This window comes from Platalea leucorodia (assembly GCF_965183815.1).
Source record: "Platalea leucorodia genome assembly, chromosome: 3".
Classification (NCBI taxonomy): domain Eukaryota; kingdom Metazoa; phylum Chordata; class Aves; order Pelecaniformes; family Threskiornithidae; genus Platalea; species Platalea leucorodia.
The window spans coordinates 31,597,697-31,621,134 of NC_138825.1; the positions used below are offsets into that span (position 1 = coordinate 31,597,697).

Here is a 23,438-nt window from a genome sequence, read left to right on the forward strand (position 1 = left end):
ACGTATATAATAGTGTCTCAGATTCCATATTACTGAATGGGATTTTCAGATATTTGAATTTTGATTGTAGTTGTCTGTAGCAATGTAAATGAAGAGTAGCTTGGAATTGGGGACTATGTAAGGGTATTTATGTAGTCCCCAGCTTTGGCTTTGTGGAAATAAAAGTACCTACCCTTGTTAGTGGTGCTGCTGCTTAGTACTAATTTTGAGTATGCAAAAACTTGATGATGAACTCTTATTTGAATGTATGTGTTGTGACCAAACTTAATGCTAGATTAAATTATCTTGGGTTCATCATTAATGCTAATTTGCAGCAAGTTGTAATGGTCCTTCTTGTTTTAATTCTTCTGAGTACTGAAATCCAAGGGTTAAGGGTTTGGAGAATGTTAAAGCATTTCCTTACCAAAGGAACTTGCAATGAAATTAAATCTGTTTCTCCACCGAAATAAATTACTTGGGATATAATAGTTGCAGTTTTCTCCTATTCTTACTTTTTTCTTTCTCAGTGAAATGGCACATGTTGTCATAAATTATATATTACAGTGTAATGAAGAGAAATGTCCCTTAGTATGCACAGCCAGGTTCATTATTGATAACAGGTGCCTCAGGCAAAGTGTGCAGCACATAGACATGGAAGAAAAACACATAGCACAGAGATGGCTTTGGGGAAAAGAGGGGGTGACTATCCAACTCCTTGTCTGGACGTGAATCACTTGTACTGTTACCAATATCTCGTGTTATCTCTACTTAAGAGCCTATAAATATTTCCAGGAGAGGATCTATTCAAGAAACAAATGTCAGGCCCCATGCCAAATGGATCGTGGAGTGGTTCCCCAAAATAGAATAAGTTTCAGGGCGAAGGGGGAAAAGGTGAACTTTACCAGCACCCTAAATAGCCAGGTTGCTGTAATCTCATGGCTCTTGAGGAGGGAACTCATGAGCAGCTGGGTTGTCTGGGCACTGGGGGTGTGCTGGGTAGGTGGAGGCTGTCCCAGATGTCTGAGACCTGAGTTAGGCTCTTGCTCCAGGTCATGCTCTCATGGAAGTTATGTTTTCATTGTTGTCTTAGAGGGAGTTAAGGGAGACTTGGTTGCGGTTATCCACTGTGAGTATCTCTGACTGCCTCAGATCAGCCTAAGGTTTTAGAGCACCCAGGATACACTTGGGAGTTGTACAGCAGTACCTTTGGGCTGGGATTTCAGTTAGCAAGAACCTCACCCACTGAAAACTAGCCTTTCTTTAGGACAAAAGAAAAAGACCTAGAAGTCCAAGAGCTGTTGCAATACTGTGTGATTCTTCCAAAGGATGCAGTGATAAGGAATTTACCTTTTTATGACAGTTTTCTGCTCCCAGAAAAGGTCATTTTTGGCAGGGATTTGGCATTTAGTATTGCAGTGCCTGAAGAATTTAGGATTTTTTTTTTTCAGTTTTACAATAATTTGTCACCTTCTTTAGGTGACAAGTGTCCACAGGGTTAATAGGTTCAGTGGCTTTGCTACACATCAATAATTTAAGAATGACTGTTTTAAAACAAACACTTTTCCAGATCTTCATTGAAGTAAATTAGTCTTTGGTGAATAAAAACAAAGCCCAAATCTATTTGCCTGGATTAGGGTTAAATCAGCATTTAGTGCTGGGATTAAGAAGAGAGCTCATTGCTTCAGTTTCATTCTAACCTGAGTTTTCATTGGGATTACGTTAGAGGGAAATTCACTGCTATACAGAAAGTCAGTATAGGCTTGAGCATCAGCCATGTGCCATGCAAACCCTCTAGAAGTAACCGCCAGAGATTAAAACATTTAAGAGCTGCATTGCCTTTGGTATTAAGGTTCCTAAAATTAAAAAAAAATAAATAAATTAAAAAAAAAATCTCTTGGCTCTTCTTAAAACTCAAAGTTCTGCAGCGTGTATGTTACACTGTCTCTAAATAAATATTTGTTGAGTGACTGAATGTTAACTACCAGGCATTGGTATCGGCTTCAGTATTGCAAAAATCTTCAGTCACAGCTTCCCATCTCTCTGGACATTCATCTGGCACATGGTGCTTTTGCTCTCATTTATATTGCTCTTCTTCCTTCTCTTTGATGATAACTGTTTCTTGGGGACAGGAGGTAATGAGTATTAAAAACATCGCTACAAAATTTGGGTTTTAAAATCCACCCAGTGGAACGATTTCCCTTCCCATCTCCTACATGTTACTGTTGTTTTTGCTGGCTTTGAGTAAAACACGCCTCTGGTGATCTCACGCCCATGTTTCCTTCTCAGAGCTACTGTCAGGGAGCAGGAAAAGGCTGCAGACCTCTTCTGCCCGACGCTAGCACTGACAGCTAGCGTGGGTAATAGGGAGGGGGAAGTAAATAGGTTAAAATAGAACAGGAGGTAATAATTAATATTATATCTGTATGGTGCCTACCTTCCAGAAACATTGCAAAAGAATTTCTGGAGATTAAGTGAAGGCCATATCTGCTTCATACTTCATTTTCATTAAATTGGACTATTATTGCATTATATACCAAAAAGCATACAGTAACAGACTGTATTCCTAGATTAAGCTCACTCCTCTTCACTTTTTTTTTTTTTTTTTTTTTTTAATATACTGGAGTCTCACATCTGCCTCAAGTCTTAAGCTTCTGAGTGGTTGCCCTGGCTGCCTGGCCGTTGTTTGCATTCTAGATGATGAATCAGGGTCCTGCTTAGCAAATGTGTTCAGCCTTTGCTCTCCACAGGCCAATTAAAAAAAAAAAAAAAAAAAGTGAAACATAGTATTTCTAAATAATAAGCTATTGAAGGTCAAGGGAAAAACCCAAAACAAAAGCCTTCTTCATTTAACAAGCTGGATTCCATATGTTTTCTCCTTGGTTTCTTGGTTGAGATTTCCCAAAATTTCAAAATGATTAGTCCCAGTGACGGGAGTGTTTCTGTGTACTTATTCATCATGGGTTTTCTTTCTAAACTGAGTCTATTGCAACACATTGCTATGTTAATTAGACCTTCTTTGTTTTACCACCTTTCCTTCGGACAGGCCTAAGACATCTTCAGTATGTCATTTTGAAAAAGGCTAAAAGATAAGCTCAGTAATTTTAAGCCTTTTAATATTTACAGGTACATTCCCAACGTTTTGGCCATCATGTCTTTTTTTTCATGGGAGTGTGATGGCTGAAACATCTGGAATGTGTCTGTAAGTAATCAATGCCTCAAAACGCCAGAGCTTATCTGTGTGCCTTGCTTGAAGGTGTGCACTCGGTATTTGGAAGCTCTCAAAGACATCACGATATTATTCCCTCAAAATTACATTTTAGACTGACTGGTCCAGTATTGCCTATTGAGTGCATATTGCTTTCTGCCTAGGGTAACAGGGGGAGTTCTGTTATAAGTTGTTCTTGATATCTGTTCTTGTACAAGAGCAACATGTGTCTTCATATATGTTCTTGTATAACAATTCTCTCGCTAGCATGAAACTGTAGCAAAAGGCAAAGGAATCCTACAGACTCCGCAGGTGTGCTAGCTGAGGGGCTGTTGCCTACCCTGGCAAGTGGTTGGTGCCGCTGCGGAGAAAGGGCACAGCTACTGATTTTGCAGAAGGTACATCTATACTAAGACCCAGGTGCACACCTGTAATTATGAAAGAAGGTGTGAGTGAGTGTAAGTGACTGGTTGCACAAGGAACAGTACTTTTTTTTTTTTCCCCACCATGGTTCGGGCTTTTTTTTTTTTTTTTTATCTCCATCTGAGTAGTCCCCACTTTCTCCCATGGACCTTTTGTGTTTTATCTTTTTGTGTTTATAAATATAGCTTTTTCCCTGCTAACAAATTAACCTGAAGTTTTGATATTTTTCTGTCTCATTTGCTCTCGCATGTAATAGATGTTCTGTGACTGTAACTCATTCTGGTATGAGTAAGTGAAGAATCCTGTCCCTTTCCTTCAAAAGATCAGCTGTGTTGCAATAACAGGGCTCTCCTTTCTCCCCTTTCCCATAATGTCATTATTTGTTATTACAAGCATCAGCTTTTTGCTGTCATACTTTCTCGCGGTATTGAGGAGCCAGAAAAAGAAAGAAAACTAACAGGGATTATTAATGAATCCAAAACGCTTCATCCTCTACAATCTGTTTTTAATAGCTGTTTTTAATTTTAATAATAATGCCTCTGCTGCAAGGGATGGAGTATCCATGTATTCTTCTGACTGCTCTGGAGCAGTAATTGCTGAACAATGTTGAACTTCTGTATATTTTACCAATACTCTTCAGTCACTACAGGCGCCAGTAGCATGCATACATAAAACAGGGTACTAGAACTGCTTTCACTTCACTCATGATAGCTATGCGCATTCAGACTGGTGCAAGGGCTGCTTTGGATGGTTGATTACATACATATGCATATCCTGAGAAAACACAATGTAGCATAACTGGTCCTAAATCAGTGGTGTGTTTCAGAATAAATGCAGTAATCAGGAGCTTGCCTGCATCTTGTTTGGGTGATGGGGTGTTCCTGCCCCGGAACACCAGAAGGGTGAACTGAGCACCAGGGGCCCAATCACTACCGTATGCAGATTTTGTAACTTCTCAGTTTAGTTTAAACTTGAGAGTGGGTCATGAAAATTGCTCACACAGCACCGTTTTATTTTTGTAAGTGTTCTTTTTGTTTTTTCCCTAGAGGCTAGTCCAAATGCAGTTGACATAAACTGGTCCCCTGTAGACTTGAAGGGCCCTTCAGGAACAAGCAACTGCTGTCCCAGCAGATGTTAATGAGTCATTTCAAATACCTCATCTGAAGGTTGCTTTTAGGAAGCCAAAAACTTTCTGTTCCTACAATATCTCTAGAATAATTCACATAGGATCAATGTGGATGATGTCATACAATTTCCAGAATAGAGCAGACAACATAACCACTTATGTTTTCTCTGACCACCAAGAGTAATGAAGCCTCATCTCTTATGTTGATTCTGCTGGAAACCTTGATATTGGGGGGGAGGGAGGGACAGAAGCTAACCCCCGCTAAGGTCAGCTTATGAAGTTTTCTGAGTACTTTCTCCCCTTCCATGAGCTTTTCTCTGAGTTACACCTACTAAGCTAAGTGCAAAATATAGCAAAATTGAGATAAAATGTAAGGAGTAATATAGGAATATGAAACAGAAAGAGCTCTTACAATGGTGGTAGTAATGGGACAAACTGTGCTTTCTTGAGGTTTTTCTTGGCTTTCCTGGCAGATGTAGTCATCTGCAGATTAAATATTCCACCTCTGTAGAGTAAATGCATTCACGGTGTGGCTCTTATTGAAGCTTCTGAGTAGTCTAAGACCAGAGAAAGTCTACCTTAGGGTGGATACTCCTCTTAAATAAATATTGACTGATCATAAAGGAGATGAAAGCAGTAATGAGGTGCGTTTGAGAATAAAATGGTGTGATTCTCTCTACTGTTCTCCAGCAAGGAGAAAACTTTCTGCATCCCTGTAGGTGCCGTGGGGTCCCTTATGGTCGCAGGATGGGTCGAGTAGAATGACAGTGCTATTAAATAGATATATGATCTTTCCCTCCCTGAATAGTCATGGGAAAGAGAGGGAATTAACATCTAAAGTAAGCTCCAGAAGACAGACCGCTTGTTTTCCTCGTGGTCAAGATGGGGAGCTCAGTTGCCAGAAATAATAGTATAGACAGCTTCAGGAACTGAAGTTGCGAGGGAGCTGTAAGAATCACTTGGTCTTGCTTCACCTTCCTGACGCAGCAGCAAGATTCTGGTTTTGCTGGGCATTGATCAGCGTTGAAGCCCACCAGTCTGTCTCCACAGAGGAGGACAGGCGGTGGTTCTTGAGTGGCGCTTAGATGGGAATTCTCCTGTTGTCAAAGCACCTTCAGGCCTCGCTGGTCAAGAGAGCAAGAGATTTAGACTGTTAATCAGCTACGCTATATCCACGTAGGCAGAGCCAACAAGAGTTAGGCCAATGGGCTAGACCTGAAATATTTGAAACTTACTGAGTGGTTTAGATTTAGCCGGTTCGAATGCTTTTCTTGTCTGATTTTTGAAGGCAAGTTGTTTATCCAAGTGAAGTGCTTGAAGATACAGCAAGGAGCATTGACATCAGCAGAGATCAATGAAGGATGAAGAGGTCTATTTAATCTAGGAAATGAGTGACTTGGCTCTTTGATCCTATTGCATTCTCTTATTCCCAGAAGGTTAAATTTAGTCCTGCATACACAAATTCTGTTTGACTAAGTTTACTTAGGTTTTAAATATTTGTGGGTTTCTTTTGTTTAGGTTCTCTTGTACAACAAGAAAAAACCCCCAACTGTTACCACATAATTAGGCTGTTGCTGTGTAAGCATGTGTAGCTCTTTTCAGACTTTAGAGCAGAATATGCAAATTCAAACCCAAATGCATTTCTTTAAACATTCAAATTGTATAAAAGAAAAAAAAAAACCTCTGACCCAATGTACACAAACCAGCCTACAACATGGCATAGGGAAATTGCTTAAATTTGAATAACCAAGAAATAAATCTAGTTTGGCTCATTTTGCCTGCAGTACTTCCATTTGCCAGAAGTCCGGGAAACCTGGTGCAGTTTAATGCAAAGGTGTGTGTTTTGGTTTGAGATGTAAAAATGTAAGGTAAGCCTTAGAAAACATAAGACTGCGGTTTCTACTGTGAGGAAAGACAATCTCAGAAAAATTCTCGTAATGCCTTGTCTAGCAAGGTTAGTTGCTTTGGTGTTACATCGATCTTGACTGCAGCAAACCATAGCAGGTGCTAGCATGAGACGAGCTTTGGCTGCGGCAAGAAGCGCCATGCTTCATGGTGTGTCAACAACCAGGACTTTTAAAAAGTGCATAGGTTGAAATGGGCAGTATGACATAGAAAATAAAACTGAAAAACCAGGGCGAGGAAGGAGGTCCCCTCGGGGAGTCAGAAGTGCGGTCCCCCCGCTCCTCTGCGCATCCCTCGCACCCCGACGGACGGCGGCCGCCCTCCCTCCCCTCTGTGCGTGATCGGTACCGAGACAAGACGGGGATAGCTCCAATGCGTGGTCCCAAAGCCAGCACGGTCCTTACTACGAGTGCCAGGCGCCCGGGACGCGTGCTTACTGTCGTTTTTTAATTTTTAATTTAGTTTTTCTAAACACGCCCCCCCCCGCCCCCCGCCGCTGCCTCGGGCTGCGCTGGGCGCCCAAGGGGCGAAGGCAGGGCTCTCCCCCCGGTTTCCAAGCGGGGACCGACGCCGGCGTCGCTCCGGGGCCGCCCGGGCCGGCGCAGCACCGCCGCTGCTCCGCGGCCGCGGGGCAGGTGCCGCGCCGCCCCCCGCCCCGGAGACCGCACCGGCGAGGCGCGCTCGGAGATACCGGGGCGGGGGGGGGGGGGGGAAGAAATAAGTTAAACAACTGAAGAAAAAAAAAAAAAAAAAGTAAAGCGGTGCCGGTGGGGGGGCGGCCCCGCTGACCCCCCGCCGGGCAGGCCGGGGCCGGGGGCGGGGAGGCCGGGGCGCGGCGGCGGCGCCCCGCCGGCCCCCATTGGCGGGCGCGGCGGCGGCGGCGGGGCCGGGCCGGGCCGGGCCGGGGCCGGGGCGGAGGGGCCGGCCCTGCCCCCGCGGCCGGCGGCGGCCCAAGGTTTAAAGTGAGAACTTTCTGCGGGCGGCGCCGAGCCGCACAGCCCGCCGCCGCGCCGCTCCTGCCCCGCGCCGCAGCCGCCGCCTCCTCCCCCGGGCGGGCCGTACAATCCTCGGCAGTGTCCTGAGACTGTACGCCCGCCTCGGGGGCGACCCGGCCCAACCGGAGCCCCGACCGCCGCCCGCCAGCCCGCCGCCGCCCGCGGAGCCCCCGCGTCCCGCGGGCAGGTGCTGAGCCCGTCCGGCCCGAGAGGCGGCGCAGGAGCCGGCAGCCGCCGCGATGACAGCTGACAAGGAGAAGAAAAGGTGAGGGGGCCGCGGGCGAGGCTCCGGGCTGCTCGGGCCGCTGCGTCCTCCTCCGGCTCTCCCCTTCGCCCGCGGCGGGACTCCCGGCGGGACGGCGCGGCCTCGCTTCCCAGCGCCGCGCCTCCTGTGCGAGCGCTCCGGAGCCTTTGCGGGGACCAGCGGCGGCTGCGGCGGGAGTAATTTCGCCCAGCCCAGGCTGGGGCCGGCGGGGGAGCAGCGCCGGGCTCCCCCGGGGCAGCCCGCGCCCCTCCGCCCGGGGAAGAGCGGCGCCCGTCCCGTCCCGGCCGCCGCCGCCGCGCCGAGCCGGGGAGCGCCTGCCCGGGGAGCTGCCCCCGCCGGGCGGCACCGCGGCCAGCAGCGCCCTGGGGCCGCCGCCGTCGCCGCTGCGGGGCGGCCCCGGCCCCGGCCCCGGCCGACACGGAGCGAAGGCGGGCCCCGGCCCCGGCCCCGGCCGGCGGGCAGGTGCACCTGGCGGGCACGGCCGCTGCGCCCCCGGCCAGGCTGGCGGGGCCGGTCCGCCGCTCTTGCGGGGTGACTGCGGTGGACGTTGTGGCGGGGCTTATTCCCTTCGTATCAGTTAGGACCTCGTTATTAGGACATTAGTTTTCAGTGGAGGGACGGGGGTTTTAAAGGTAGCACCCTTAGCAAAACACGTTTCATAATTAAAATCGTGTGGATGTAATTGACAGGCTGTGCAAACCCTTAGTAATTGTATAAAACTAATACGTTTCGACACATCCTCGCTGCAGCCCGAGAAGCTGGCTGGGTTACGCGGGGGACTTGCATCTCGTCGTGCGGTTCGCGAAGTTCCTCAAGTGTCAGCAAGTTTTCCTAGAGGGCTGGGAGCTCGAGGAGCGCTTGGCCAGCTACCGCTGCTTGAAGAGGATGTAAAGCTGGGCATTTCCATACTGCCATCACGAACCTTCCCGAGGGAATAAAAGTAACTTAGTAGTTTTTTGTAGTTGCATCAAAGAGTGTATTTTTCTGTTGGTTCTTGAGGTTGAATGTCAAAACAAAACTCACGATCCCTAACGCAGAAGCTACAGGTGGAGATTGAGAAAAAAAGTATCTAGTCGTGGCTGCAAGCCTATAAGCAATTCCTGTGGATGAGTGAGGGCGCCGACATGGTGGAGGCTAAGCAAGTGAATAAAGGTCCACGAAGTCTTCGAGCAGGGTATTTATTCAGTCCATTTTACACAGTAGGCAGTCGCAAGGCTGTCTGTTACTGGCTCAGGTTGCTCTTCTGGCTGTGGATTGTGTTCGTAAACGATGTGATTTACAGACTAAGAATTTTATCTTGTTATTTGTCATGTGTGCTTCCCAGTTGATGATGCACTGAACTTTAAACACTGTTTTTTGGTTTGTATAATAGCTCCTTTTTTATTGAGTCACCCTATGACAGTGTAATAGGGAAGTATTGTAGTATAAACCATACCTTTTCTATGTAGTTAGCCTCAGTTTATCAAACGCTAATGTACTAAGGTTAAACAACTGCCTCAGGTGTATTTGTTTTATGTGTTCAATCTTCCATGCAGGGTATAAAATATGGTTACATTTTGTGTCCTCTTGTGTTGAACAAGAGAGTAAAAAATTATAAAAATGTGTTATAGTCATTTATAGGAATGAGAAGAATGAAATAGCATACGTATTGAAAATACACCGCGTTCATTGTATCGCCTCTTTTTAATGAGGCGCTCTTAATCTCTTCAGTTTTAACCTCTTATTTTCAAACACAGTGAGGGATTGAGCGCTGTCTAATCTTGCAGGACAGCACGCTGAAGTGCTTTGTGGAAATACTCTTCAGATACAACATAGAAGCTTCACAGGACTAGAGTTTGAACGCTAATCCCGACTCTGTCACTGATTTTATGTAAATCTTGTGACACTCCAGTGACAATTTTCTGTCTCTCTCAGAAGTAGGCTAATTGTTATCTGGCTCGTGGGATTGTTTACCCTGTAAATTATTGTTTGTGGAAGAACTGGGAGATTATCAGACAAGGGATTCAAGATCGCTTGCTTCTGCCTCCTTGTCTGTGTGCATATGTACATCTCTACTAGGGATATACCCTACGTAGCCTATTGAAGCAAGATTTTTTTTTTTTTTTTTAATTTTTCTAATACTATTATAGAATGGATTTATTGCCTTGAGCTCAATGGTTGTTGTATTATTTGCTTGATCTCTATTCAGATATGCAACTAAGGACTCTAACCTGACTTGCTAATAGCATTTATAAATCAATTTCAGGGAGAAAAGGTGGTAGGGGTAATCTGGTTTCCCAGATTTGCAGGCAGCTCTGGAACATATGTTTAGAGGAGCAGTTTTCTTACTGTTAAACAGATGCTCTATGGACGATAATCTTTGATTCTTTTAATGGTCCATTTAAGTTGAAGGGTATCCTCAGGTTCTCATTTGAAGCTCTGTCTGTCAATAGAAAAGAGCAGTTGCTTCCTCTGGAACAAATGTTCTAACACTTTCAATAGGCTGATGTCCCACATTTAAAGTGAGTCCAAGATAGAGAGTTGAGATTAATAGGATTATTATTTTAATTTTAAAAAAAAAATCATTATCTATACAGTCTTAAATACAAAGTCTGGTGCTTCCTAGAATGCTAGTAATTAGAAACTGGGAAAAGGAGGAGTAAAAGGGTAAAAGACATTTTAGCAAAATAATAAAAGCTAAGGAAAACATACCTGTGATTATTGTGCAGTACAAAGACAATTAGTAGATAGGACCCAATTTAATTAGGGCAGTCTCGTAGAATATCTTGGTGTGGTTTTTAATTATGTAATCATCATGTGTTTTTGAATTATTTGAGGAACATAGTTATTCTATTAGGGATGGATGGTGTGTTAAGTGGACTGTTCTGGATGGACAGCAGCGCATATTTGAGAAAAGTTTGAAACCAGGCTCAGGACAAATCAGGTACCACTGAGCAGGATGCACCATTTGGCTGCACCTTTTCAGTTGTGTTGTTTGGAGATTTCTGTCTTTGTTTTCTGGTAGTATGAAAAATAAACCAATTTTGCAGCTCAGGGAGATTCTGTACTAGTGGTCCCCATGTAATTATACAGTACTCTTTTGTCACCCTGAGGACGTAATGCTACATAAATCTGTTTAACTTCTTCTGGTCCAGATAGTAAACAGATGGGATTCTTCCCAGTTATTGACTAGGTAACTGACTGCTTTCAACTACCCTTTCACTTTGGCTTTATTAGATGTTGAGCCCCTCTAATGGGACACTTTGTGCCTCCGTTTTCACTGACCTTTACTTCAGGAGAGTGAGTGTGCCAAGCTGAGGTCACTCTTGGCCGCTCCTCCTCAGGATGAGGAAACGGTCCTGACGGCACCGCTCCAGAGCTCAGGTAGTCTCTCGCCCTTAATGGAAGTAATTTGGATGCCAGGAAATGCGAGCGTTTGGATGTGCCAAGGTGTTAAACTGCAGATTGCAGGAAACCTATGGTCTCAGTTTTGTTCTACCCGGTGTGCTTTCTGTTTTATGGTATGTCACTGTTGTCAGGTATACCACCTCTTGCCTCTGTGACGGTGGTGAATTAGATGATCTTGTCCATCTGCTTGCCAGCGTAGGTTGTTCCTTATGTTCTTGTAAACCTCACTTTATGTACTTCAGCTGGTGGAGCTTTGAACGCTTTCCTTCACAGACTATTGTACAGATTACTTGACTTCATAAAAAAAATTGTTCAAGTTTTGTTATTGCTCAACATCTCCCCACGTATTTAATTTACTTCTGTTTGCTTCTATGTTAACATCTGCCCTTACAATTTTTCTTATTTGGAGTTATCAAAAGGAAATGTAATCTGCTGAATTCATGATGAACAATCTGTTGAAATTGCCTGTTTAGCACATGCTTATGGTATGTTAGCATTAAGAAATTTGGACTTAGGTTTCAGCACCAGAAATGCGAGTGCTTCATAGCTCGCAAGTCTTACTGCATGACTCTGGCCAGTTCTACTCATCATACTTTGATTTCGCCCCCTCTGGTTTCTGCATTCACCACTCTTGCTGTATTTCCACAGATGTGGAAAAGGATTTTCTACCGGAGGGTGGCCCAAGGGCACATGGATGAGGAACGACAGGCTGCGCACGTGCCTCCATGTCTCTCTTTGCCTGCAATGGCACGTAGCAGAGCTTGGGCTGAGCTCTGGCTTGGCGTCCTGGCCTACTTGGAAAAGCTTGACTTCTGCTCCGCAGCTGCTGTGGCTTCACCTCTATAGAGCCGAAGCATTTGAGCTTAATGAGGGCTGAATGGCTTTCACTGTGGGAGCGGAGTGCAATGCCAGTGCTTCCCGGTGCGTACCACCCTCCCAAGGCTATCTGGGCTTTTGAGGATTTGTGCTTTGCAGGAATGCTGCAAGGGCTGGCTCAGCTTCTGTTTAGCAGTTGGCCCACGAACAAGTTAAAAATCTAACACCCCTTAGTATAACGCATCTTTCTTTGTCGTGTCCTTTTCACTTCATCTTCTGATGTCGGCCGTCTTCTGTCCTGTTTATCCTGTTTGGATCATTGGGAATATCTTGCATATTGGAGGTACTCTGCTAATAGAAGTTTTGGGATTATGCTTCTAATTTAGGAGACCCATCATGAATATCAAAAATGGATCTCTCTGCCATTCTATAATGTTTTTTTTTTATTATGGGGGATTCCTAAACATTAACTATTTTTGTTTTCAGGTTCCAAGTAGGAGCTGCTGTTAGGTGTAGTGGGGGCGGAACTCTGCAAGTGTTGAACTTTTTGCTATTATTTTCAAATGGATAACCTTTTTAAAACTGAGAGTTAGCATAAATGTTAGAGTAGGGAAATGAACAATACATAGGCAGGTCATATTTAGAAATAATTTGGATAGATGGAATGATTTTATTCCCCTAAAGCTATTTGTGAAATGCTATTCTGTTAATTACTCCAATATTCATAGTGCCATGTATATCTTAGTAGTTATAAATAATTTTACTCCTAGTAGCTGGCACAAGGTTGACAGAACCCTTTTCTTAAATTAGGCAAAAGTGCAAGTACAATTAGTTTGCAGCTGGCAATTTTTTTTCTCCTTTATCAGTCTTGTGCTCCATTTGCTTAAAAGGCAATATAATAAAGTAGTTATCTGCTGAGGATAAAATCTTGACTGCTTATGTAAGAAAAATAATAGCTTCCTTGAATTTACAAGGCTACTTTTCATGGATATTCTTTCTGAAGTATGTAAAATGGGAAACTATTTTACTGTGCATTTGGAAAGTAGATTAATGAAGTACAGTAGGCCAATTGGCTGATAAATAATTAATGTTCCAAAGTAACTCTCATTTCATTATGCTTTTTACTTCTTGAGCTCAAATCTAATTATGATTTTGGTTCTTTTCTCTGTGACTTTATTTGGGTCTAGAAAATTCAGCTGAAACAAAATCTGCCATAATAAATCCTGATTAAATGCACGTATTTAGGTCTTAAAACAGTTGGACTTGTAATTTAATTTACTTGACTGTTATTACAAAGAGTTTGGAGTAGGATAACGTATCCGTTATGCTTCTCTGTCCATTGCATTACATGACACAGCAAATATTCAATATTCCATTCTACAGAAACTCATCAAATGTTTTGTCAGACAAGAAGCAAAGTTGCTTTAGTTGAATTTTTGTGTGTGATCTTCAGTCAAAGTAGTGTCCTGGTCTTTACCCTTCCTCTGTGTGCAAATATGTGGAATCAGCAGTTTTCTTTGGTTAGGGGAATGCTTAGGGTGTTGCCTCCAAAAAGATCGTCTGAAAAATTCAGAAACCTTACAAATGCTTTGTGTTAGCCTGTGGGTGTGCGATTAATACTGGCTTATTGCAGCTTTATGAACAAGCTCTGTGTATCTGGGCAGGAGGAAAAAACGCTTTTCTTGTTTTGTTTCTGCTCTTAAGTGGGACAAAACCAGGATAATACAGCTCCTGAGTGTTTTTAATTCCTAATGCAAATGTGTTGAACCATCCCCCAAGTTACAAATGCTTCTTCATTCTGCTGCGTATGTATTTAATATAGTGATCTGCTTTCAAGCAAAGAGACTTCCAGTAGCGCATGTTTTAATCTCAAATATTTGTGGAGTATCTGTAGCACCAAACAGATTGTTTTCCAAAAAGATCTCAACAACTTATTGGTGTTTCTAAGAAGATACGGGAGAAGTAAACGCATCTCTCAAAATGTGTCTTGCCCATGCCTTGCCCCCACTTCCTGAGGCCCGTCCCTAAATCCCAGCTGTGACCTACATGAATGAAACCCCAGGCCAGAACGTGGACAGGCTGTAAAGCAGGATTGTGATGGAGAGAACAACTGGGCTGTGGCCATTTATGGGATTTGGCTGGGATTTGTTTGTTTGGTTTTTTACTATATCTTCAGTAAGCTTAAGAGTTATTGCCCGCTGTGATCTTAAGATAACTCACAGCAATTAATACGTCTCCTCAGCTAGTTTTCCCAGCTAGGTGTAGTGGTGATTAGGTCACCATTTGCTCTATAGACGCAGTGCTTATCATGCACCAAGATGAAGGTGAGGTTAACGGAATGATGATTCCCCCGTGAATATCTGCTTCAGTCCTTCAGATCCATAAAATGAAGGATGTATTTATGAAATAGGTGGTGGGCAGATGGTGCTGTTTCTTACTGGTCTGAGCTGATGTCAAACCTTCCTTAAGTTTCTTTGAACTGAAAACAAGACTTTCTGTTGGGAGCTCTCGTGCTGGTGTGGCCATTAGCTCTTCCTGCTGCGGGGAGGGTTGCACCGATGACCAATATATCCTGTGAGATGCTGTTTCTCACCTTCCATGCTGCCATGCCCATGACCAGGGTAATGTTTTAGCTGTCTTCTTGCTTTTGGCCTGGAGGCTATCCCTGGAAGGCAGACCCATAGCAGTGGGGTATGTGGGGTGATGGTGCATGCCTGGCCTTGGGTCCTGTGCTCTAGTGGGTTGCCCTACTCTTTTTTTTTTTCTACAGAAAAGCCACGGGTGCCAAGTCCTACAGTGCAGTCTGTTGTCTCCCTCAACTTTTTTCCAAAAATCACTCGTTCCCTGTTGCTTTCACCTCCTTCCCTGCAGCCCCGGCAGAACAGAAAGCTGGAGCACTGCAGCATGCCTTTGTATTTGGATATGAATTGCTGCCTACGTTCAACTACTTTCACAAATAACATTTTGGAGCTAGAAGAGTGTGAGCAGTCTGACCCTCTCTTTTTGTTTCAGGAAATTGTGATATCTAAGGAGAGGCTAAAATTAGAAGGCATACGGGGAGGGTTGTGTGTTTTGTTTTGTTTTGTTTTTAAACTGAGCCACTCTCCTAATGGATGAATCATGTGGGTGTAACTTATGGCACTTGATAGCAAGCAGTCTGTCTGAAGGTATATGTGTAATAAGATTACCAGGATCACTTAGAAACTATTTTGAACTACTGAAACGTGAACTTAATCTACTGTAAATATTTGTTACTCATTATCTAATATATCAAAATACATTTGGTTAGAGTTAGGCAAATGAAGGTAAGATATAAGGTGCAAGTTTTTAGCAGTGGGTTACTGAGCATTGGAAGAGCTGCGGATGCAGTTGGTGGAGCGAATATTTTCTGTAAAAATAAATATTTTCTTGGAAAATAATTTTCCAGTGCACAGGGGAAACAAGAGCTAGTGTTAGACTAAAATGAAGGGATGGGGTTGAGAAATTGTCAAAACATTTGGAGAGTGCAGAAACATTTTAGATTTGGCTTCATTTTAATAAACTTTCTGAATTCCTATGTTACACTACTTTGTTAATCTAAAACTGGATGTTTTAAATATCATTTGAATGAGACTTAAGTAATCTCTAGCTTCTTTTTAATGTAAAGATTTTTTTTTTCTTTTCTGGTGTTCGACTCAATTGGGTTTTTCTCCCAGATCTTCTTTGTTGTACTGAAAGCCACAAGACAAATACATGAATCTGGTTTGGTGGCTTGACCTGAAGCAAGTTCCCATCTTCCTTTCAGGAAGATTCTCTTTAAGTTTATCTGCTAAACCAAAATATTAGGTATTCCTTTTACACTGCTCATGAAGCCCTCATCACTTGGGGCCTTGAACTCAAACCAGTGCCAGCCTTTCAAAAACTGCAATTGCTTAAACAAGTTACCAGGTCTGATGAAAATATTTAGTTGTCTTTGGATTGGGTTAGGCAGGAAATGTGACTCGGCAATGACAAAGGTCTTCTCTAGCTTTGGTTATGTGAACAGCTTTTTAAAGACAGTAGTATAATTGAAAATGTAGCAATAAAGGTCCTCCCTGCCCCCTGGCCCACATTACTGGCTCCTGATATGACACACGAGAAAATAAAAATGTGTGCGAGATGAAAACAGCATGTTGCAGAATTTCTAACTTGGTTGTTCTCAAAAAGACTGATAATTTCAGAGTCACGTTCTTGAAAACCTGCCTACGTACTGTGAGAGATAGAAATGTTTGCCTTTCCCAGGAAAGCTATTGCTTTAAGTAACAGATATAATAATATCTTGAAATATAGTGATCCCAGGTGATATCTACCTTTGGCCTAGTACATGGGTTTTTCTTAGGTAGTCAGCTTCTGAGTCGCTTAGTATATAATGTTTAATACACAGAAGGTGATTTGCTGAATGACTTCAGTTTAAGAAGCCAATACAGTGGCCTGAATAAGTTGCATGAAATCTAGAAAATGTACCTTATTGCCCTTCTTTTCTTAAAAGGGAAAGCTGTTGCTAATTTATAGTGTCAGAGGCCTTATGAACTTTTAAAAATCTTAGCACTGGGAAAAATCCATTAAGAGCTGAAAATTTTGGTGCAAGTCCTCTAATAGTGTTCAAAAGTTACTGTATAGTATTCTTCCTTTAAGATACATTTGTGTGCTTGTAAGATGAATATTTGCTTAGGTAATAAGCTGAAGGAAGTATGAAGTGGGAGGGTTATTAGGCATTTTTTACAAAGGTAGTGGAAATACTAAAGAACATTCCTTGTATTTTGTTTCGGTCATTAGCATATCTAAGGTCTTTGCTGCCATAAAAAGGTACTTAAACTCTTGGTATCACAGTTGTCGTTCTCACTTGCATTTGTATGATAAACTACAAAGCAACCCTATTCAGTCATTGTGTTTGGGACATTCTCCTGGCTGGCGTTGGTCTTCGAGCCCTGTCCATTCATTCACAATTGTATCACCCTCTCTGCCAGTAAATTCTTGGTGTTATTGGGTACTTGCTGTCACAATACTTCAAAGATCTTTGTGACATTCACAAACACTAAAAAAAACCCACACCTCTCTGTATTTCTACATTTGGAAATGGGGAATGTTGCTAGGAATGTGCCAAACTTCTAGCTGTCATGAAATTTGTGTCCAAAACTTGTTGCAAATACCAGAATATCTTTTGAGATTTTATGTGTGTTTGTGCCTGATTAGATTTTTGTATGCCACTATGATGAAATGTCAGCTGATGGCAATGACGGTATCTTCAGACTCTTATGGAGAGTATTGGCTTAAAGCTGATATGAAGCTTGCTCAGAACAAAAATGTTTTTTGAATGATCCATGGAATGGCAGCATCATACGTACATGTGTGAGAAGAAATTCAACATTAAGTGGCTTTATCATGCCATGATTCCTTAGGCAGTATTTCTCTGGAATACAAACCCAGTGACCAATTATAGCTATAGTCCACTCCAGGATTTTTACTAAGGACTCAGGTGCCTCCAGTGTGTTTTATAACCTGTAAGAGAAGATTGGAAATTGGTGGAAACACTTCTGGTATTTTTCCTGTAGAGCTTTTGCCAGGTGATTCTTCTGGGAAGGCTGCATTTGCCCAGTTCTCTGAAGGGGAAAGCCTTTTGGAAGGGGTGAGCCTTTGGGAATGGCTTCTGCATGTTGCCCTCACCAGGAGGGACGAGCTGTCTTTGGAGGAGCAGTGGGCTTTGCTTACCGTTGGCTTTAGCTGTCCTTGGGTTTTCCCATCCCTTCTTAAAGGGAACTTTTGTTGCAAAGGAAATACATGACAGATGTAGCTCTTGGTTTACTTCTTCCAGTGTACCCCATATTGACCTGGGCAACTCGTTTCCTGTTGTCCTTTAAGCTGACTTATGTACATCAGGCAATGCAGAGTTGGGATTTGCTAACTTTTGCACATGAGATAGGTGACCTTCACTTGCAGAGGAGGGAACCAGTACCGCATCTAGCCAAGATGATGATGCCTGGTCTTAACAAAATAGCATTACTTACATTTTTAAGAAAAGGTAGACATTTGGGAAGGTTGACCCCCTTTGTCGCTTAATGCAGCACTTTTACATGCGTGATTTGGAGGAAGATTTCTCATTTGACTGACGGAATGTAGCTTGGTTCAGCTGCGGGTGGGCTGTTTATGTGTGACAGCTGTAAGATTTTCAGCTACTGTTAATAACTCCAGTTCTTGGTTTTTCCCCTGAAAATTATTTGAAGGATGTGTTTATTGCCATTACTAATCAGAGGGACGTTTTTATGGGAACATCCTTTCCATGCTCAAGTTGTCTTAATGCTGCTACTGGCTTTTACCTAACAGCAAAGCCATATTTATGTTACCAGTGATTCACAAAAGGGGACTATCCTGTTCGCTTAGGCGTGTGCTGGCTTGAAAATGAAATAGAAGCAAGTGCGGGTATCTTGAGGGAAACTTAATGCTGGTGTTTCGAAACACCCATTATTTCCCATTTAAGAAAAACAAACCCCCCAACCCTACTTTTGTTCGTTAACCGCACGGCTGGCCTGAACAAAGCCTCTTTGGCATGGGGACCTGGGCCAAAGTGCAGCGAAGCTGAATAAAACCATTTCTTGGATTCTGTCTCTTGAGCTTGTTTGCTGCTCTTGGTAGAGCTGGCTGTGAAAGCCGCGTCTGGTTGCTGACCTGGCTGCTGAACAGCAGCTTCAGCAAGCGGTTCTGGCCTCTGCAGCTGCCTCTCCCATCGCCTTTCCCCTCCACACCCTCTCCGAAGGCCCTGTTCGCCCGGCCCCGGCTCTTTGTCCTGCTGGGGACTGGGGGCGTTGGGTTGGTAACGTAGCCTGGACAGGGTGGCTGATCTCCGTCATTATCCTCACTCCCCGGTCTGGAAAACTGGGATGGTAGTATATCCTTCCTTCCACCCTTTGTGTGTCTTATTTATTTAGACTGTAAACTTTTTAAAGTAGGGACTTTCTATTTCTGTGCCTAACACAATGCTGTAGCGATGTTGGCAAGAAGCTTGTGTGATAAACCCAACTTGAAAATGCTTAAACAGGGGGGTGTCAAATGGAAGGAGCTTGGTTATCTCTTGCTCTTAGATTGCCTGGTTAATTGCTTTCTTTGCTGCACCACTCCATATTATCCCTCGATATGGAGGTTACACCCACATGCTGACGGGTGACCTACGCCTTCCTTTGCTTCACCTTCGAATTTGGTCCTCCTGTCGTATAAGATCCATGTGCAATTTAGATGCCCCAAGCAATTGAGGAGATGGCGTGGTGGTGGCAGGGGATTGCAATGCCCTGAAAGTGTCTGGGAGATGATAAACCCCCGTATTCTTTCAGATTTCATCACAAAGCAGGCAAGTGAGCAACCTGTGGGGCAACAAGAACGAAAAGGAGGGTTTGACTGTCACACCAAAACCATTCTTTTCTGGAGATGGGGAGTTCAGTAGGGTTTCAGCCGGCAGTCACTTGCTCTCAGTTTCTTTGAACTGAGATCTGTAAGAAAGGAAAACAGTGCTGAATTACAGGGTTAATCTGACGTGGGTTTAGAGGTTAGTGTACGCAAGCTCCTTCACACAGACCGCATAGACTGAAGCCTGTGGATCTTCATTTACGTTAAGGCTTCTCCTGCGTATGGGCGGCAGGGCAGGCCTGAAGAGGGAGCAGGCACGTTTTTCAGTGTAAAGAAAAGACATTGAGAAAAGCCTAATATTTTATACAGGCTTTTAGTGGCAGCTTTGCATACTGTATACGCAGGCCCTGAAGAAGATAATGCAAGAAGCCGTGTTATCTGCACAGCACCGCTCCTTTCCCTTTGCCTGCCAAATCTTAGGACAACATCCTCCACCCCCCAAACCTAAATGCCACCGTAAACACGGTGTAACTAAATTGCACCTGCTCTAGAGGCAAGCATGAAGCAATGAACCACAGTGACCAGCACTATTGCTTTCTGACTTTTTTTTTTTTTTTTCATTTATTTTAAAGGAGGCGGATGACAGCAAATGGTGCTTATTCAAAGAGTAGTGACTTGTTAGTGCTCTTCTAGCCTGGGGAATAAAATGAGCAGGGAGCAAAGTCTGCATTGCAGGTCACAGGTGCAGTGATGGCTAATGTGGAGCAGAGGTCCACCTAAAGACAGAGCTGAAAGAGGAAGGGTTTCTGCAGCCTGACCTGTTAAAGGCTTTAAGAACAAATCATCCCAACATGAAGTCATTATAGAGCGTTCTTTCGAAGGGAGTTGATGTGATGAATACAGTGCAAGCATAAAATGATTTTATGTTGTATTGCATTTTGAGTAGGTTACAGCTGTGGAATGAGCCTACCGAGTCATTTGTACATTCAGCTGGGTGCTCCTGTTGGTCGGGTTTCTTAGTTTCTCTTTGTACCTTACTTAACAGATTGAGTGCTCTGGCTTTTGTACCAAAATAACTCCAGCTCCAAAATCTTTGAAGTCTGACAATATGTCTAGAGCTTTTATCAAAATGGGGTTGATTTCCTGCCGGAGACCTCTGGGTGATGCTTTGCGAAAATACCTTTGAGGAAAATACGATATGAACTGTGTGTAGTGTGAACCTTTATCCCTCTTAAAAGGGAATTTCATGATCGTTCCACTTGGGTTCTACTTCTGTTAGCTGGTGGATTAAGCAAATGAAATGGTCAAACACTCAGTAAGGTATGAGGAAAGCAGAGCAAGCGTCTGTTCTTATACTGTTATTTGTGTAGGAAGTCAGTTCTGATTTACAAAGTTGTAAGAAGGAAATATTTGGTGGGCAAATCTATTTCAGTACACCATGTTTTTGAAAGTATTTAATTTGCTCACATACCAGGAGTTGTTGTAGGACATAGAGTGAAGCTGTGGAATATGAAATTACTGTACTGAAGGAAAATAAAGAGAAGGCCTCAACCTAGAGATATACTAGCTATTGAGAGTCAAAACATCTCCCCCTCCACCCCAGAGAAAGTAAATGCTTTATTGCTGGTGGTGGTAGGTATATTATAGTTTGTTGTAGCTGACTATGAATTGCATACGGGAAGTTCAGAGAAGGATTTTGGCTGGGTGAGCTACTGGGAAATGCAGTCATCAAAAGAAATTTTAATAGATTTAATAAACAAGACACTGATTAGAACTATCCTCTTCTAGCTTGTTTTCTTAAAGAATCAAGGCTTACGCTGTTACAGTGTGTCTCTGTCCCCGTTCCTGACAGAGCTGTAAAGATCTCAAGGGTATTAATTTCCTGGGAATAGGTGTTCAGAAACAGTGTTGTAATCGCTTCAGGGAAAGGCTGCAGCACAAGTGCATTCCCCAGTAGAGACCAGAGATGTCCTATGGCTGAAGAAGTCACAGGTCCCCCCTCAGGGGCAGTAACTCCAGCCGGCTCCATGCTTGCAGCTCGCTGTGCCACAGGTACCAGGGTCCAACAGGAGTCTGCAGAGCCTGGAGAAACATGGTTTTGCTGGTGCCCTTGTTTGCCCAACAGCTTGTTGCTTTTGTAGCATGGTTCACTAGTTAACCCTTGTGGCGTTTTAAAAACTCACCGTGAGATATTTGCCTTGCTATCTGGTAGATATAGACACAGATAAAATGTTTTTCCTTGCTCTGGACATTTCTGAGTGTTTCAGTGCGCTTAGACCTTACTGGTTTTGGATGCAGAAACTGCTGCGCAACTATGATTAATACTAACACTTGATACTGTGTGATGTTTTAGACTGGCCACATTAAAACCACCAGTGTATGCTTGACTCAGGCCCCAAGAAGTGCAGCTGGACTTGTTTCCGCTGGACAGAAATTGCTGTCTTCAACTGGAGAAACTACTGCACTTCTGAAGAGCTATAACTCTGGATCCGGCTGTAGAAAAGTCCTGTTTTGGTTGGAGAGGTCCAGCTGTGTGTGCATTTGGTGTTGATTGTCAGGTTGATGATTAATTTTGGGCATTGTTATACCATCAGTAACAACGAAGGTGGTGTCACCACTAACATTTTCACTTCCCTGTGTTGCTGCGGTGCTCATTTAATTATTTTTGCAAAAGTGGTAGGTTATGGGAACTTTTTCATGTGCGAACCGTGGGGAAGATGGGAATCTCTTGTTAAGAGTTGCGTATGTTTGTCGTTCCCATAAGTGATGGTAATGATGACAACTTTTAAAATCGGTTCATTGGCATTGGCAATCGGTATCTACTGGAGATCTGTTATACTTCTCAGAATCACTTCCCCCCATGGAGGCAGTACTACTGTTTGGTTTTTGTTTGTATTATGTATTTGCTGGAAGGAGAGCGCTATTGTGTGTTTTTTGAGGGCGATTACAAACACGAAATAGATTCTCTTGAGAATGCTTTGTCTACACTCATCACAATTGGTAATTGTTTTGTGTTGTGTAAGACTTTGCATGCTGCGCTTTTTATTTGGCAGTGTGTGTGATGTGAACCTGAAAATGGATTCCCACCTCCAACCTTTTGTCATGGGTGTTTTAAAGGTGAATCCTAGAACAAAGCATAAAATTTGTCTGAACTTCCGTATTGCTAGATAATGAACGTTTGCCAGGTTAAGGCCAATTTCTTCAGCCATTTTGGAAACAAAGTTTGCTGCATTTTAATGGATGTCTTCTCCAAGTAGGACCTGGATGAGGTAGTTCTCAAAAATGCAAAAAAACCCAATTACTTTTCTGCATGGAAGTGGATTAAAATAGTATAGTTGTGTGCGAGGTGAGTGTCATCTTCTTGCGCCAAGTCCACTTGCAGTGGTCATTCCAAAATGCCAAGGGAAAAGGAATCCATAACCCTCACATATCCTATTAGCAGAGTGCCTGGAGGTAGAGATGGGCAAGATGCGTGGAAAAAATGAGGCTTCTGCCAAACATTTTCTTTGTAGGTCACTTATTGTAGTTGAAATTACAGGGAGCGTAAGAACAAGCGGTCTATTAGCAAAGCCATGAAAACAAACCATTTGCCACTTCTAACAAATGTTGGACAAAAATATGCTCCAAATTTTAAAAATAAGTGAAGACTTGGCGAAAAATAAGACCCGGGTTTATCTGCATTTCATCAGGTACATGGCGTCCTGGAACGTAGCCCACTGGCAAAAACATGGGGAGTGTTATCCTTTGCAGCACTGGGAATGTTCTCTGCTGAATTTGGCGCCAATGACCGAGCTTTGCTTGTTAGCTGAAGTTCACACAGACTCCTTGCCAGGCCTGCCCAGAATGCTGTCTCCTCTGGCTTCCTGTGGTCTTGCATAATATTTCCTTGCTTCTTGTATAACTGCGGCTTGATCTGGTCACTGCCCAGTTTATACGGTTGACTTTTTAAAAGGCCAGTCCTGCAAACGTGCGGCCGAGCCATGT

At 43.4% G+C, this 23,438-nt stretch overlaps 1 protein-coding gene across 1 annotated transcript in view; it reads left to right on the top strand.

Annotated features, from left to right (window-relative positions):
* Positions 1 to 7,603: 7,603 nt before the first annotated feature.
* The window catches only part of EPAS1 (endothelial PAS domain protein 1), an 81,841-nt gene continuing 66,006 nt past the window's right edge, over positions 7,604 to 23,438 (top strand). The window contains exon 1 of the mRNA XM_082305348.1: positions 7,604 to 7,898. Coding sequence (XP_082161474.1) covers positions 7,873 to 7,898 — 26 coding nt within the window. The 5' untranslated portion in view covers positions 7,604 to 7,872. The remainder of the gene's footprint in view (positions 7,899 to 23,438) is intronic.